At 42.4% G+C, this 16,284-nt stretch overlaps 2 protein-coding genes across 2 annotated transcripts; one reads left to right on the plus strand and one right to left on the minus strand.

The window, feature by feature from the left end:
- Positions 1–396: 396 nt before the first annotated feature.
- ppid (peptidylprolyl isomerase D) lies at positions 397–5,884 on the plus strand. Its single transcript, XM_076149027.1, has 10 exons — positions 397–570; positions 1,671–1,811; positions 2,294–2,400; positions 2,498–2,686; positions 3,187–3,309; positions 3,398–3,504; positions 4,138–4,279; positions 4,391–4,477; positions 4,629–4,671; positions 5,393–5,884. The coding sequence occupies exons 1-10, from the start codon at positions 486–488 to the stop codon at positions 5,479–5,481; spliced, it is 1,113 nt and encodes a 370-aa protein (XP_076005142.1). The 5' UTR covers positions 397–485; the 3' UTR covers positions 5,482–5,884.
- Positions 5,827–15,977, minus strand: etfdh (electron transfer flavoprotein dehydrogenase). The gene is made up of 13 exons (XM_076149026.1): positions 15,769–15,977; positions 14,944–15,102; positions 13,515–13,744; positions 13,326–13,407; positions 12,828–12,946; positions 11,465–11,542; positions 11,059–11,205; positions 10,570–10,710; positions 9,392–9,535; positions 9,107–9,275; positions 8,500–8,682; positions 8,126–8,347; positions 5,827–6,596 (listed from the first exon to the last, which is right to left on the minus strand). Exons 1-13 carry the CDS (start codon positions 15,797–15,799, stop codon positions 6,433–6,435), a joined length of 1,869 nt encoding a protein of 622 aa, XP_076005141.1. The 5' UTR covers positions 15,800–15,977; the 3' UTR covers positions 5,827–6,432.
- Between the last annotated feature and the right edge of the window lie 307 nt (positions 15,978–16,284).

Genomic DNA, 16,284 nt, shown 5'->3' on the forward strand with positions numbered 1-16,284 from the left:
TAATTATGAGGTAGTGTCATTTCTATCTTATCATCCTGAGTATGTTCCTGATTACGCCACAGCCATAGTGTTATGATAAAAGAAAAAATGTGAAAAGTGGAAAAGCTTTTTAACAATTGGTGGAAAAATAGAAGTAACAGTTTTAACTTTTTCCTTATCTTTGATTTAACATTTTCGAATTTTATAACACGGCCTGACCTTGAATATAAGTAAAGACTGTGAAAAAGACATCATCTAAAAACATTGCATCCTGTATTTTAGTTTTTAGATTAAAGTTGAGGATGGCATATGTCAGCGTTTAGTTTTACTTTGTAGAACTCACACAGGATGTAACAGGTTATCATAGTTGGGGTTTTACTTTGAAGTTTTAATCGGAAGTTTAATGTTTTACGTTGTTCGTTGTCTTGACGCTGATCTGAAGCCGGTCGCTGCCCGCTAGCTTACCTCGCTAATAAAAGTGTCTTAAATCCAGTTGTCGTTTGAAAATGTCTCACCCCACACCGCCCACCAAGCCTACAAACGCTGAAAACCCGCGTGTGTTCTTCGACGTGGACATTGACGGAGAAAGAGGTCAGGACATATTTAATATAAAAAGACACTTATCCCGGGGCAGGTTTAACTGTTAGCTTGTTAGCTTAGCACCATGACTCCTTCCTGTGACATTCTAGAAAACACCCCGATTTTATTAACCGACTACAATAAAAGTCATAACTGAGGATTTCGTTATCTAGTTGTGTTGATGCTTGTAATAATGCTACAATAGTATAAGTCAAGTATATTGTGTTTATTTATAGATTGACTTGAATTGACGAATGATAAAGCACGTGTGGTTCGTTTGTCTGCCACAGTAACATCTAACTATGCTGCATAAGCACTGTTATTATTCATTCATAGCCATAGTCATCTTTAATTGTCAATGAATTTCAAACATAATCGTATCTTAACACACCTTAATGCTGAAATAAACCTAGCTACTGTTAGTTATCTGTATATTTCCAGTCAAAGCATCAATTTAGTTCTCGAAGGCCCATTGTGCTTTGGACAAATTAAATGTAGTTATAACGCGAATTCCTTAATGTTTCCACATTACATAACTATACAAATCCATGTAATCTAAATAGATGTAGTAGATTCACTCAGTTTATGAAGCCTACTCATACTTATTTATGTAGTATTTACTGTCTGCTTCTTCTCTTCTGCATTTAAAACACTACAAACACATTTATCTGGCTTATGTAGACTTGTAGTATGTAGGTTCTTTGTAGTTCCAGAGTCCATGTGTGTGAGGGAGATACACTCCTAAAATATCACCAGGATCAGATTTCATCCACTCCTTCCTTCCTTCCTTCCTTTCATTCTTTTTCTATTCCTAATACACATTTACTTCTACTTTTCAATGATTCTCTTCTAGATTTCAATGTAACACTAATTAACTCACATTAAAGTCATTCTTTAACTGTGTGTTCTGTGTCCCGATGATGAATTTAATTTGATGTGTGACTTCAGCAGTGTCCTCCATGATGTAAAGGGTTAAAGCACTACTGGGTCTATATGTCGTTTTAACTAAAAATGTTGAAAGCAAAAGCAAACCTGATTTTGGGTCCAAACTGTTATCAGGTGGCCCACAGGCAGTTTTCTCTTTCTAACTCTGTTTCTTTGTGTGTCCCCAGTTGGCCGGATAGTTTTCGAGCTCTTTGCTGATGTTACTCCCAAGACGGCTGAGAACTTCCGCGCGCTCTGCACCGGGGAGAAAGGAACCGGCAAATCCACCGGGAAGCCGCTTCACTTCAAAGGATGCCCGTTCCATAGAAGTAAAGAAAAAGAAAAAAAGCATTCACATCTGCATTTAGAGTAAAAAAAGTAGTTTGGAAGGAGCAACTTATTTTGGAAGGAAGGCTGAATATTGTATTGTTGTTGTTTATACACACACACACACACACACACACACGCACACACACACACACGCACACATTCACTTTGCAACAGGTCAGGTTTTCCCATTATGGTCTCATAGCCTGGGAAATTAAGAAATGGGATATAAATGTTTCCCTGGCTTCATTTTGTGTGTATTTATAGTTATTAATTGTAAAACACACCCATCATCCCTCTGATTCACTCACAACAACACTCACAACCACCAAACTACTTTAAATGTAACTCTAGTAATGTATTTGGATGTAATTGTGTGTGAGAAGTAAGAGAAGCCTAAAGCGTTCTGAACGTTGCCTGTTTTTGTATCAACGCTGCACGATGAGCGTGTAAACTCATTTGGTTCCTAATTTGTCACCGGCAGTCATCAAGCAGTTCATGATCCAAGGAGGGGACTTCTCCAACCACAACGGCACCGGAGGCGAGAGCATCTACGGGGAGAAGTTTGAGGATGAAAACTTCCAGTACAAGGTACCAAGCGGTGATGGTTTGGTCTGAACATTTGAAAGTCTTCCCCGGTTGGTTGTGCGACCGTTTCACCTTTTTTTTTTGTTTATCTCCGGGGCAGCACGACAAGGTGGGTCTGCTGAGCATGGCCAACGCCGGGCCCGACACCAACGGCTCCCAGTTCTTCATCACCACCGTGCCCACGCCGCACCTGGACGATAAGCACGTGGTCTTCGGCCAGGTGCTGAAGGGGATGGGCGTGGCCAAACTGCTAGAGGCCATGGACACCAACGAGGACGCTCCCGTAAAGGTACATCATTCCCACAGCTGTCCAGAGCTTCAGGGACAAAATTACATTCGCAGTGTGACAGAAGTGACTACCGCTCTTTAAAAATAGATTTGTTAAAACATAATCATGTGTTTTAGACATCATACTGATCTCTTTTACTCCATTCCATATAGAACCTGAGATGAATAGATGAAGTGTAATTGTATATACATATTGTAGATCTTGTTTCAGTAGATTTTCCTACAGTTTTGGCTCGGGTAACTCATTTTAAATGGGAAATATGGAAATGTCTTTGAACTCAATTCCCATAAGAGCATTACAAATTCATCTTGGCTGCTGGGTGATGATTAAAAGAATACATCTATATTTACGGATTACTTGCGGCATAGCCTCCGGGCATCCAGACACACACATTGTGCATTGTTAGTAAAAAATGCAAAATCATGGAATGTATCGTGCTTAAATGCTGCAATACGTTTTTTACTCTAAACATTTCATACTTCTCTACCATCTGCTTGCAGCCATGCTTCATAGCCGACTGCGGTGAGCATAAGGACGGGGACAGCTGGGGCGCCGCCTCAGTGGACGGATCAGGGGACGCCCACCCGGACTTCCCAGAGGACGCCGACATCGACTTTAAAGATGTAGGTAGTGCAGGAGGTTGCTTGGTCTTCAGGTGAATTTTCTTTTCCTCTCGGGGAGGTTGATGTCAAACTGTATTTGTGCTTGTAGGTGGACAAAGTCCTCGCCGTCGCTGAGGATTTGAAGAATATTGGAAACAATCTCTTCAAGAGTCAAGACTGGAAATCTGCTGTCAGGAAATACGGCAAAGCTCTCAGGTAAAGAAGCATGTGGGGGTGCTGCAGATTGACACATCTCTTTCACTGAGTCCAACTGAGCTCTTGGACGCTTAAAAACATTACACTTGGTCTCAGAGATGATCTTGGTGGATTGTGTGCTGAGGGCTGGTAACTCCAAGTGTTGTTGTGAATGACCTCTCTCTGCAGACATACAAATAAATAGATTTTGTAGACCATTTAAGGCATCAAGTTAAAGTTAAAATACTCTCACCAGTATAGTTCATAAGAAGCAAGTGCCACTCCATACCAGTAGGGGGTGCAAAATGGTCATGAGTCAGCTATTATCAGGGACATTGAGTTATTGTGATAAGAGAAGCCAAAGAAAATGGAGAGGGAGTTGGAACCTTCACCCCTGAAAGTTCAACTCCATGTGAAGTGTACTGGGTGTGTGGACAGTAGAGAAACCAGGGGCTAAAGTGTGCAGAACAGTAGCTTTTATGAAAAGAGAGTGGCTGAAATGTACAGTCGCTATAAACTGTATGTGGCCAATTTGTGGCAGATGACCTTTATCTGGCTCTTCCAGAAGTCTGTGAAGCCCTTTTGTGTTTCACTCAAGCAGTTCGTCTGGTCTTCCCCATCCACTTCCATCACATTTGATTTGTACCCGTGCAGGTATCTGGAGGCGAGCGGCGATCATCTGGAGGAGGAAGGGCAGCAGAAGCTGGAGCCTACCGCCCTCAGCTGCTTCCTCAACACAGCAGCATGCAAGCTGAAGATGCAGCTGTGGCAAGAAGCTCTGGACAGCTGCAATGAGGTGAGCACAGGCAGAATGACTGATACATGAGAAATACATGTGCTCAATACAACTCAACACTTGAATAAATACAACTTAGTAAAGGGTTTAAGTTTGATTTTTATCTTGCAGGCTCTGGAGTTGGATCCGTCCAGCACTAAGGCACTTTTCCGCCGGGCTCAGGCCTGGCAGGGCTTAAAGGAATACAGCAAAGCCATGGTGAGCAAAACACACAACAGGCAACGTGACATTTAGCTTCATGTAGTCTCCTCTGTTAGACAGGATTGAAGTGTGTTGATGTAGGAGCAACTCCATACCAGGGGCAGGTTTGCTTGATTTTCAATTCTATGTTGTACCGTCATTCTTACAGGTTGATCTGAAGAAAGGTCAGGGGATCACTCCAGAAGACAAAGGTGGGGTTATTGTTCTTTCTCACTCTCATCTTCTCGGCTCTGGCTTTGTGTTGTTTAAATGCCGAAACAGTAGCAGAACATTCAGTTTGCTTCTTCCGTATTTGTTTCAACATGTTGGCGATGTTCACACGCATGTTTTTCAAATACAGAATACAAGCACATTAAGTACTGGAAGTGTTTGGCTCCGTGCGATCCATCTTTATTAGGGGAAATGAGTGGGGAGTCACAATTATTTAACTTATTCATGAGAATCTGGAGTTCAGTTTCAGGGCTGCCATTACTGTGATGAGCTGAAATGGTGTTTAGTTAGGGAGCTTCATCACAGCTCGGCTGAGACGCTGAGGACACAGTTCAGTCCACACTATTCTCTGGATGAAGTATAATAATCATCACAAGCTTTTTGTAGCATATTTTTAAAGCATCACTTTCTTTAAAATCACAACTTCTGAAGGCTTAAAGTCTAGAGAATTGAGAGAAGAAGTGACTCTGGGGTCTCTGAACCTGAGTCAATGTTTCAAATCTCTTCATCTTCTCATTTCCTGGCTGGGTGATGGTGTTTAATCAGTGTGTTGCACGGTACTTCGGTGCCTTTAGAAGAGCGTTTCTTTGTCACGAGAAAATCAATAGAGCAACATTAGAAATCTTATTTGTGACAAAAACGCATGTACAGATTTGTTCCAACGTTTAATTCGAATATTAATCAGTGTCTTCTCTTTGATAGCAATCATCAACGAGATGAAGAGAGTCCAGATGAAGGTCCAGGAGGAGAAGGAGAAAGAGAAGAAGATCTATGCCAAAATGTTTGCGTGAGCGCCTCTGGGTAACGCTGTTCAGCAGCAGAAGCAGATGTATTACTGGTTTACTGGAATATGCAGAGGAGTGTAACAGGAGAACATTTGTTTTTTGGCGGCAGGTTCTTTCACGTTTTTCTGCTGGCACATTTCGTATTTCTACGAAGAAATAACTGATATTTGGCCCGCCTGTATTCTGACAGCTGGTTTCCCTGTATTAATTTGTTTGAGTAATGCATGACAGGAGTTATTTCTTAATACATCTGAAAGTGGAGCGGTGGAGTTTGAAAGCAGCTGAAAGGGGCAGAATTGTGCGCTACCACATTATGCAGCATCCTGACGCGGAACAAACCATCCACATCCATCTGTCTGTTTTTATTTATTATGTTTTTTTACAGATGTGAATAAACTGAAACAATACAGCTGTGTCCCCCATTGTTCATTACCACTGATTCTATCAGTTTGTGACATTATGTACAATACTTTGCAGATCAAAGGCTGTCTGTGTTATAAAAAAAACGATACCTGCAGTTCTGACACACTCATATAGGCACCGTGATGAAATATCTCACATGGTTACTCGCAACTTTGAATTAAATATTAACTAGTACAGTTGGTCAAGCTTGATCATTTCCAATACAAACACAAATAAGCCACAACTCTCTCTAACCTTAACTTAAACTCCTTCTCAATGCCCATACTCAGGATATCGCAGCTGTGGCTTAATAACTTTAACATTTGTTTTCCATAACTGGTGTTTTTGACTTCATCTTTATGTCTGTTCAGACCCTTGCAGTCCCCAGTAACTCCTAACCTCACTGTGTCATACATGGATTAGACGTCTATGAAAAAATTCACACTTGTGTTTAGCGTTCTTGATTTTGAGTACTTGAGGCTGGCCAAGATTACCCTTGAATGCATCTGTCTCCTAATAAAAAGTAAATAATTAAAAAAAACCCAAACGAGCCGTTTACATTCCGTTGTAGGCGGGTCCGCCACCGCCCTCGGGCACAACCCAGTTGATGTTTTGGCTGGGGTCCTTGATGTCGCATGTTTTACAGTGGACACAGTTCTGAGCATTGATCTGCAACCTCATCCCCTCTCCTGTATCCAAGGGAACGTACTCGTACACACCTGGCGGGGAGCAAAAGGGGAGATGGATGATGAGCGTGACTATGATTTGCGTTCAGGCGTCTGCGTCTATTATCAGAAATGCGTTCTGTCAGGCAAAGTGAAAAACGGCTTTCATCAACTTCCACTCATTAAATTCATGGTCTCACAATTGAGAGAAAGATTTCAAATAATATCACGACACACAGCCTCTTTTTTCATACGGCTCACTATTTAAATATAGTTATGTTTCCTGCATTTTTGTAACATCCTGTTGATTTAATCTTGAATTTATAATTACTTTCCCTCACACACACAGAGTCCTCCCTGGGCCTGAGAGATGCACTGAAGGCTGAGCTCTCAGGCTACAAACAGGAAGTGGACGATGCCAACCAACGAGTGCTTCAAGAGGGGAGAGATCTATTATCAACTATTATCTTTAATAAGGCTCCTTTGGACTTTAATTATTTAATTCAGTTTAAATAATAGCAGCAGAGAGATATTAGTTAATGATTAATTGAGTTTAATCCTTATTTAGAAGAGCTCTGTTTGCTGTACAGGATTATTGTTTCTCCCTTCCCCCTGCTTGTCTGTGTAGGCTGGCCCCGAGTAAACAAACCCCCATTAAGTGTAATTTGTCCAGTTAGTTCTGTCTGTCTGTTTGTTTTGCTCGAGGCCTTAGTCGAGCTTTGTTCCGTTAACCTGAAGTTTAAGGTCCCAAGGAAGACAAATATCGATACTTCTTTGGTCTGCCTATAAATAAATACCGTTATGTTATTTATTTATGGGCCGCACACGTCTGTCTAGCTACAGGCAGCGAAAGACGTTTCTCTAACAGTTGGGAGCGTGTTTTAGTTCCTACAGGCTTTCAGACACACTGTTTAACTGTTTTGAGCTCTCTGTTCCCGTTCTGGTTTATTTTTAGCCTGTGCTCATCACTGTTAGTATCATATTAAAGATGGTGTCCAAAGATAATTCTTCATAAGAATATTATCTGTGAAAAAAAGCGTTTTTTGGAAGGGATTAATGGAAGAGCACCAGCAGTTTTCAGATAAGAGAAGATAAACCTTTATTAGACCACATGGGGACTACTAATGTGTTCTCCATCTGGCAGTACGCTATACTAACATTTTGTGAAAAGGTTTTTACAGACGGCAACAAGAAGCTAGAGAGCTTATAAGATGGCTGTGAGATCTGCGAGTGATGTGCTTTAATTTCAACTCCAGCAAAGCACCTCTTGGGCGTTTCTGACAGTTAAATGCAGACGCTCCTACATGTAAAAGTGCATGTACCCGAATGCAACATACAGTGGGTTTATTTTTCACAACCATTGCAATGCTGATGTTCCAAAATAATGTGAAAATTATAGTTTTCTTGGGGATGGACCTCCTAATGCCCTGCTACATTGCACTGCAGCATCCTGTGCCGAAATCCTTGTTCAGTCTTGTTCTTATGGTTCCTACTCAACTCCCTATACTGTGGTTCTGTCAGGTGAGACGGCTGTGAGACATTTGCCTTTGAGCCTTGATGTATATTTGCGCTGTGGCTTTTACCTGCAGGGCAGAAGCGTTGCTCCGGTCCGTCGTATATGCCCAAATTCCTAGCCACCGGAATGTTGTCATCCTTTAGGGTCAGATGGGCCGGCTGGTCCCCCTCGTGATTGGTGCCGCTCAGAGCCACAGAGGAAAGCAGGTCAAAGCTGATTTTGCCATCAGGCTTGGGGTATTCAATCGGCGTGCAATCTTTAGCCGGTTTCAGTTGAGCAGCGTCGGTACCTGAAACACCACAGAGGAGTTTATTGGTATAGTACACCACAAACAATGTGATCAATAACTCTTAAATCATTTGGCAGTGAGTTCATGTGACTGAATTCTGCACTCTGTGACTCTGGACAGGCCCATCCTGGTTCTTAAGTTAAGATACTTGCCACAGTGTTTGATTGTCCATGGCTCTTTGCCTCTGAAGATCCAGTAGAAGATTCCAGTGTAGACCATGCCACCGTACAGGCCGAAGTAATTGTGGAAGGACGGCCTGATGTTTCTCACTGAATGCAGCTCTTTCCACACCCACGAATCCTTCAGTGCCTCGGCGTACTCGGGTACATGGAGTCCTTGGAAGGAATAACATCTTGATCAACTAAATGAACTTGAATTTCTGTTTTGCTGCTCTTAGAAGCACAAAGCGTTTTAATTCCGTATGGGAGATAAAGAGGCAACTTCCCCCGGCCTGGTGAGCTTTACTGCTTTATGAATGAAAAGTTTGTATTTATTCTGTTTGCCCTTGAAACAGAAGAAAGCCTCTCGTTTCTGTCTCAGTCAATTGATAGTGGAAAGCTTCAGGAATAGTAAATTGCCATTTCTCTCTGTGAGCTGGAGATTAGACACAAACAATTACATCAACATAAATCGGCTATAACTCTTCCTCTTCCTCGGTGCACTTTCTCTGCCTTTAGTTTGATAACCGCTTTATTTAAACGACACTGAAATAAAATAGAAAACGTGGCTACTGTTATTACTTATGTGTTGATTTGGTACCTGCAGTTTCTGAATCGGGACTCTCCGCTGTGAGTTTGGGGAAAATGGCCTCGGCAGCCAGCATGCCGCTCTTCATCGCCGTGTGAGTGCCTTTGATCTTTGGGACGTTCATGAAGCCGGGACTGCAGCCAATGAGAATCCCTCCTGGGAACGTCAGCTCTGGAATAGACTGGAGACGAAGAGAAAGAAGAGGGTCACCATCAATTCTGTTTGGAACACTTCCCATCGAATAGATATTTGATACTTCTCAATAATGAGCATCCTGTGAGCGGCACAGTTAGGCACCTGAAATCCTCCTTCGTTCAGGGCTCGGGCTCCATAAGCGATCCTCTGGCCTCCCTCCAGGGTGGGCGCAACAGAGGGATGATGCTTCCAGCGCTGAAACTCTCTGAAGGGGCTCAGGTACGGGTTGCTGTAGTCCAAACCGACCTTTGGTGAGAAAAGAGAAAGTTAAGGTTGTGAAATTGTCCAATTAAAGTGCTCAGAGCGATGACACTTCTGAGAAATGCTTGGATTGATTTGATCCCCACCTGGGTAGATAATATACCATCTGCTGTGAGATTGCTTTGCTTTGTATTGTGTCGTGAGATACTTTCTTAACCCACAACATTCACAAACCCAAAGCAATTACTTGAGGTTTTATAAGAAAAACATGAACGTTTACAATGGATTTCATTATCTCTTTCATTGAATCACACAGTGTCAATCAAAGTCCCTATTCCAATGAAGGTTTTGTGTGACAGCGCTGAATGGAAAGGCTGCAACCTACAGCACGGTATTGACGTGTTCAACAAAATGTATTTACTGCGTCATTGTCGTTTGAGGAAGACGATGAGAGAGAGAGAGAGAGAGAGAGAGAGAGAATGGGAGAGAGAGAGCCACTTCACCTTCAACATTTTGCCTCAATCACTGTGGAAAATGTAAAAAAAAAACATCTTACCCTTACCAATAGAGATTAACCCTCTTTTTCCCAGCTTTGTGTCAATTTCAACATCATTGTGAATGTTTATTATTGCCTATTCTCTCTATTGCATCTGTCTCAAACAACTGAATTAGCACTGAATGACACACGGGCATCAGAAGAAGGACTCTCAGTTTGGTGTAAATATAAGTATAATGACCGGAAATGAATCCTACAATCACTTTGAATGTTTGAAAAAATGCTTAAGTTGGTAAGTAAGCCTGGAATCACAAAGATGCCATTAAGATAAGCGTCATTAGGGGTCCCGTGGACATTCAGTTCTTAGCTAGACCTGCCCTAGACAGTACTCAAGGCTTATTTTTGGCCTTTCGCTTTTTTAAATCTCTTAATATAAAGAACTGCCCTAAGCTGAACATTTAACTCACAGCCTGTGGGATTCGGCTGAGACAGCTGACTCAGCGCCTCCTGATCAGCTTTCACATTAAGTCACGTCATCTGGGAACTGCCAGTCTGTGTAAACGACCCCCGCAACGCCACTCACCACGAACCCTAAGGCCACCAGAGGCTCTCCTTCGTTCAGGTGGTAAAGGAAGGATCCGCCGTACGTGTTCCTGTTCAGGGGCCAGCCCACCGAATGCTCCACTCTGCCCGGCCTCCACTTCTTCTCCTCGATCGTCCACACCTGGCAAAGTGAACCCGAGTTAGCGACAAGCGGGCGGGGGTGGGGTGATGCGTCGACGTAAATCGACTCAATACTGAATACTCAATATTCAGTATTGAGTATTCAGATAAATTTGATATTTATTTTGGGGGACATCATTGTTATATTGCGTAATAAATATAATTTAATGATTAATCGACTAATCGAGAAAATAATCTGTAGGTTAATCGTTAGAAAATAATCTGTAGATTAATCGTTAGAAAATAATCTGTAGATTAATCGTTAGAAAATAATCTGTAGATTAATCGTTAGAAAATAATCATTAGGTGCAGCCCTAAAGCAAAGCACTGTTATTAACATGTTGATTACCTCCTTCAGGCCAATAGCGTAGGTCTGCGGCTCACAGTTCTCCCGCAGGTTGAATTGCTTGTACAGCTGCTTTGCCAAGTGGCCGTGGCAGCCTTCTCCAAACAGTGTGACCTTTGCATGGAGCTCCATTCCCCTCTCAAAAATATCCTGAAACCAGGGTGGAAGAGAGGATGCATAAATACGGCACACACACACACAGAGAGCGGCGGAAAAATAATCCTTCCGACTTTGTAAATAGAAATCTCAAGAGTTCTGCGATGCTCAAATTCCCCGCTGCGCCTTGTGCTACATTTCCAAATATATCTATTCATGTGTGCATCTGCTCTCCAGGAGGCAGGATGAACAGTTAGAAGTGTTGACAGAACTTTATAATTACAGTATGTAGTATAAATGTATACATTATTACCTTTGGTGATCCGTCCTTGCTGATGCCTACATCATTGGTAGCAATTCCTTTCACGCTTCCGTCTTCATGAAACAAAACCTTGATGAAAGAAATGCAGATGGTGACCAACACTTGATGCAGAGAGATGAATACACTTCATCATAACCGTGTATGTACATTATTATCATTTCTGACATTTGGACCAACTAACATCCGCAATCGTTTTTTGATCGGATGCAGCAGCTGGGCTCGAAAAATTACATCATGAAGGAAGCTGACTATGCCTTTGTGTCGTCAAGACAACACAGACTTTCAAAGGCTGTAATTTTGACCTGAATTACAGCATCATCATCATCATCACCGTCAGGCTGAGTAGTGTATTTTTTTTAGAAACAGCATTGGACGCAGAGGGAGAAGCAGTGTGTGAGATGTGTTTGACAGAAAAGTGAATGGGGACGAAACCTTTCTTCAGTTCAGTCTTAGATGTGCTATGTGTGCTTTTATATATGGTGTTATAATTATATGATGTCATAAAGAGGCATGAGCACTGATTTGCAGCTTTGATTCCCTACAGGTGCTCTTTGCCTGTGCGATAGATAGATAAGATAAGATGTTGTTGATGTGCCAAGCTGTGGTTGATGAGAGGCGACATGCAGCCTGAGACAGAATGGGAGCTGGACAGACATGTGAAGAAGATTTGGCGCGTGAAGGAGCCAGCACGCCTCCGCAAATGACCCGGTAACTTCCAACGAGCCAAGCAGATAACAGATAGTTTCTAAGGTGTATTTATTTATTTGCAAGGACTTTCACCCTCACAGTTTGATTGAAAATAAACCACACACACCTGAGCCCAGACATGTAATCCCATCAAGGCTTTACAAAGCAGAATGCATGTATGATTGCTCCTATGGATTGTACAGCATAATCTCTTTAAACTATCCTCAGTTTTTGCTAAGCACATCTCTAAAGCTTGTATTTAATATCATGTTGTGTTGCATTACTTCCATTTTAAACTCGAAACCCATTTACAAATGATGGCACTGTGCAAAATATGTGGAGCAGAGGAAGCAAACCTCTACCACCACTTAAGCTAAAAGCATAAGCAGCAGTATGAAGAGTTCTGTCTACCAAAATGTTTTTATCTTGTACTTTAAAATCATGTGGCATCTGCATGTTGTTTGTTTCCGTAACCTGTGTACAACTGATGCATGTAGAAAAATAACAACCGGGTGAGGGAACATAATTTCCCCTGGGGGATCAATAAAGTACCTTTCTTTCTTTCTTAATTAATAGTATATTTCATCAATGTGTCCTCTGCATCACATATTGTCATCACATTATCCAGTTCATTGTAACTCATGGTAATTCTTCTCCATCACCCTACCTCAGACGCAGCATATCCAGGGTACAGCTCAACCCCCAGCTCCTCCGCCTGCTCCCCCAGCCAACGCACAAAGTGCCCCAGCCTCACAATATAGTTACCGTGGTTCCTCATGGGCAGACCTATAGACGGTGAGAGGAAATGTTCAGACCCTTAGTCGTTACGACAGAGCAACACATTGAAACACGTTCAAGACACGTCGTCTCTCAAATGCAAAATATGTCAGAAATCATAATATAGGCCTATTAACTTGTGCTGAAATGCATAATCGTCCTGTTTGTCACTTTTCATTCCTCTACACTCTGGCCTGTTTCAGATTCCATCTCAGCCCTTCACAATCTTAGGTGTGACTCAGATTTGATCCCATGGCAAATAATGTTTACTATATATATGTTTACTCGGTGGAGTAGAAGCTGTATCCGTGTCCAAAGATCTATGGTGCGGCTTACAAAGCAACCTCTCTAAGTGTTCACAAAGACAGAATAAATGAATATCTCTTACCTGGCAAAATGGGAACAGGAATTCTGTATTTCTCTGTTAAAATGCTGAATATGTCTTCGGTCACTGGAGTGTTCAGAGGTGCCTGAGATAAGAGCACAGCGTGTGTTATCATTCAGCCGCAACCAGAGAATAGGATCGGAGTGTGTGTTTGTATATTAAACAAAGCATTGTTAACATGGTCACACTCACCCCTCGCTCCTTCCAGTCAGGAATGAGCTCGGTGAGGGCGCTGGGCTCCAGACAGGCCCCCGAGAGAGTGTGCGCTCCGATCTGAGAGGCTTTCTCCACCAGGCACACACGCAGCTCCTTCTCCTGTTCGTTGGCCAGTTGCTTCAGGCGAATGGCCGCCGAGAGGCCGGCCGGGCCCCCGCCGACTATCACCACGTCCGCCTCATCAGCAAATCGTTCCATTTCGACCCCTGGGAAAGGAAACGGAAATACAGAAGAACTTTTCATAAAGAAATGTGCGACAGGTGATAGAGATGAGCGGCGGATTCTGATTCTCAAATTAACAAACGGAGATTGTGTTTGTTGGCACCGGTGACTGTCGTTATTAATGTTACGTGATTTCTATAAGTCTGTTGGCATGAGGCAATGCAACCGTCTAATGAGTAGAAATTGATGGCTCTGGTAAAAGAAGCATATTTACATTCTATTTCTCACAGAATAATGAATTACCCACATGCATGTCCATGTCTGCCGCCTTAAGAAAAAGCGTGGACTTCGGTCTGATTTATGCGATCCTATCTTTGGGTGTTGTTTGCGTGGAAGGTGTGATTTGGAGTGAGTTGAATAATAATGTGGTAGGCGCACCTCAGAATTGTAGACACACAGGTGAGACATTAATTAAAGTGAATTTGCATTGAAGCACAAACTGGCTGCTTGTGGTTTAATGTGTTGTGGTTGCTTCAGGTGTGAGTTTCTGCCGCTCGCAAAGGAAACAAAGAAAGCAACATTCCTGCATTAAGTGAGGCTTTAAGGTGAAGCCCCCTTCCCTCGCTCACTGTGAAACTACACATCTGCTCACAAACTACAGTAAACAGTGGATCTCTCTCTAAAATTTGCACATATGCTTGCATAACGCCTCCTTTCTCTCTCCAGCAAAATAGCCTGGAGATCATTTGTGATTCTTAAATATTGAGCCCTATCCCTACCTACGCTTATAGAAGACATTTCCTTTAGTCTTCTCATTAGCTGTGGAGTTTTCTGGCATAGTCTGAGTGCAGCTAGAATGCTCGACAACATCTTCAGGATCAGCTTGGACAAATTTGGGTCCAGTCACTAGAGATCTACACCTACATGCTCCGAAATGAGCTGCAGCAGGATCATCAGAACATGTTTCCTCTGCATTTGCTCAACAAAAGAATGACTGAAAGGGGTTAAGTCAGTCTTCAACACTGGAACATAGGGAGATACTTTATCGTCATGTGAGAATTTATAAATCAAAACAACAAAACGATCAAATCAATCAAAACATACGACATCTGATAGAGTTGTTAGTGACATGATCAACAACTGATGCCACTTAAGGTGAAATGAAGCCAAAGATGGACACAAACACAAAATAAAATGCAAAACTCTTCTTTCTACAGTTTCTTATGGATGATGGTGATCTTACCTTCCCATCGTGGATCTTTCTCCCGTGGGTGGATCGTGTAGTGTGTAGTGATGCGTGGTGTGGACACAGAGGAGCAGGCCCGTCTGTGCACTGTTCTGTACAGTTGAGCGGTACCATGTTCTGTTTGTACCGTTTTCAACGCCCTGATGCACCTGCGGGCTGCAAACAACAAACAAATTCCCCCATAGGCTCCAGTTTAAACCGGTCCATGTAGCATTTAGCTCAGACTTAAGTTACCAATTGACAAAACACTGTTAATTACAACGACATAATCACAGAAACACGAGCAAGTTTGTTGACATCGTGTAGTAACTGGACATCTTCACATTTTAAAATATATCTAATATCTGAGAATATCTGAATGAAGAAATGTTCTGGTGACGTCACCAGCTGTCACACTGCTAAATATACAGCAGTGCCACCATGCTAGCTAGCGTGCAGATGTGTGTAGCTTGAACCAAGTTCAACACCAAAAGCAATTACTAAAATGTATTACATTTCTTTTCGGAAAGCTATCACAATCATGACACGTTAAAAAACAAAACCAAACTGTTGCTGTGAAGTGATTGTATAATTCGAGCAAGGGCACAATTCGTGACCTATATTCTGCATGAACTTTAACCTAAATATTAGCTCCATGCTAACATAAACGGGCATATGGTACTGTTGGCTTGGCCCTAACGCAAACTTAAACCAAATAACAAGATATTCAAAATGTTACTTTGACGAGAGGCTCATGTAAGCATGCAAATCGGGACGTTCCACCGAGTAAAACTGTACCGATGTGCCGGCTCAGAGAGTAACACGTTAGCTTACGGACTTTACCTTGACTTGTATATCTGCTAGCTGGAAACATAATGTGTCAGTTGATTTGCTGTCATGGGCAGACAGCAGATTTTTTCGTCTTATACCAGCAAATGTGGCGCTGTGTTGGTTTCTCCTCTGCTTTAACAATGGCTAGAGTTTGCGTAACTCTCCTGAACGGTAGCTCACAGGCGTCTCATAACACAAACAGTGAAGACGGTCGAGTTTTGCGCAGATGCGGCGGCGTACGTGTATGTAACTGCGCGAGAGTAGATCTATAGAAGCTCGTGTGGTGTCCAGCCTGATAAACGTGAGGTGCGGTGTTGTTCAAATCAGATATATCGCGAAAGGAGTCATCTAAGGCTACTGTCCATCTCTTATCACGTTGAGAGAGAGCTGTCGTCCACGCTGCGTCGTTTATTAATTGCAATGATCCAAACTTTCGCCATCGGATTTTCCTCGTTTATCCTGATGGTGGTGCTGTGATAACCACTTTGACGTTGAAAAATTATAATCTTGTCATTTATGAACCTCAGA

The sequence above is a fragment of the Genypterus blacodes genome, unplaced genomic scaffold, assembly GCF_046128005.1.
Source record: "Genypterus blacodes isolate CSIRO-AG114 ecotype Tasmania unplaced genomic scaffold, CSIRO-AGI_Gbla_v1 ptg000044l_1, whole genome shotgun sequence".
In the NCBI taxonomy this organism is placed as follows: Eukaryota; Metazoa; Chordata; class Actinopteri; order Ophidiiformes; family Ophidiidae; genus Genypterus; species Genypterus blacodes.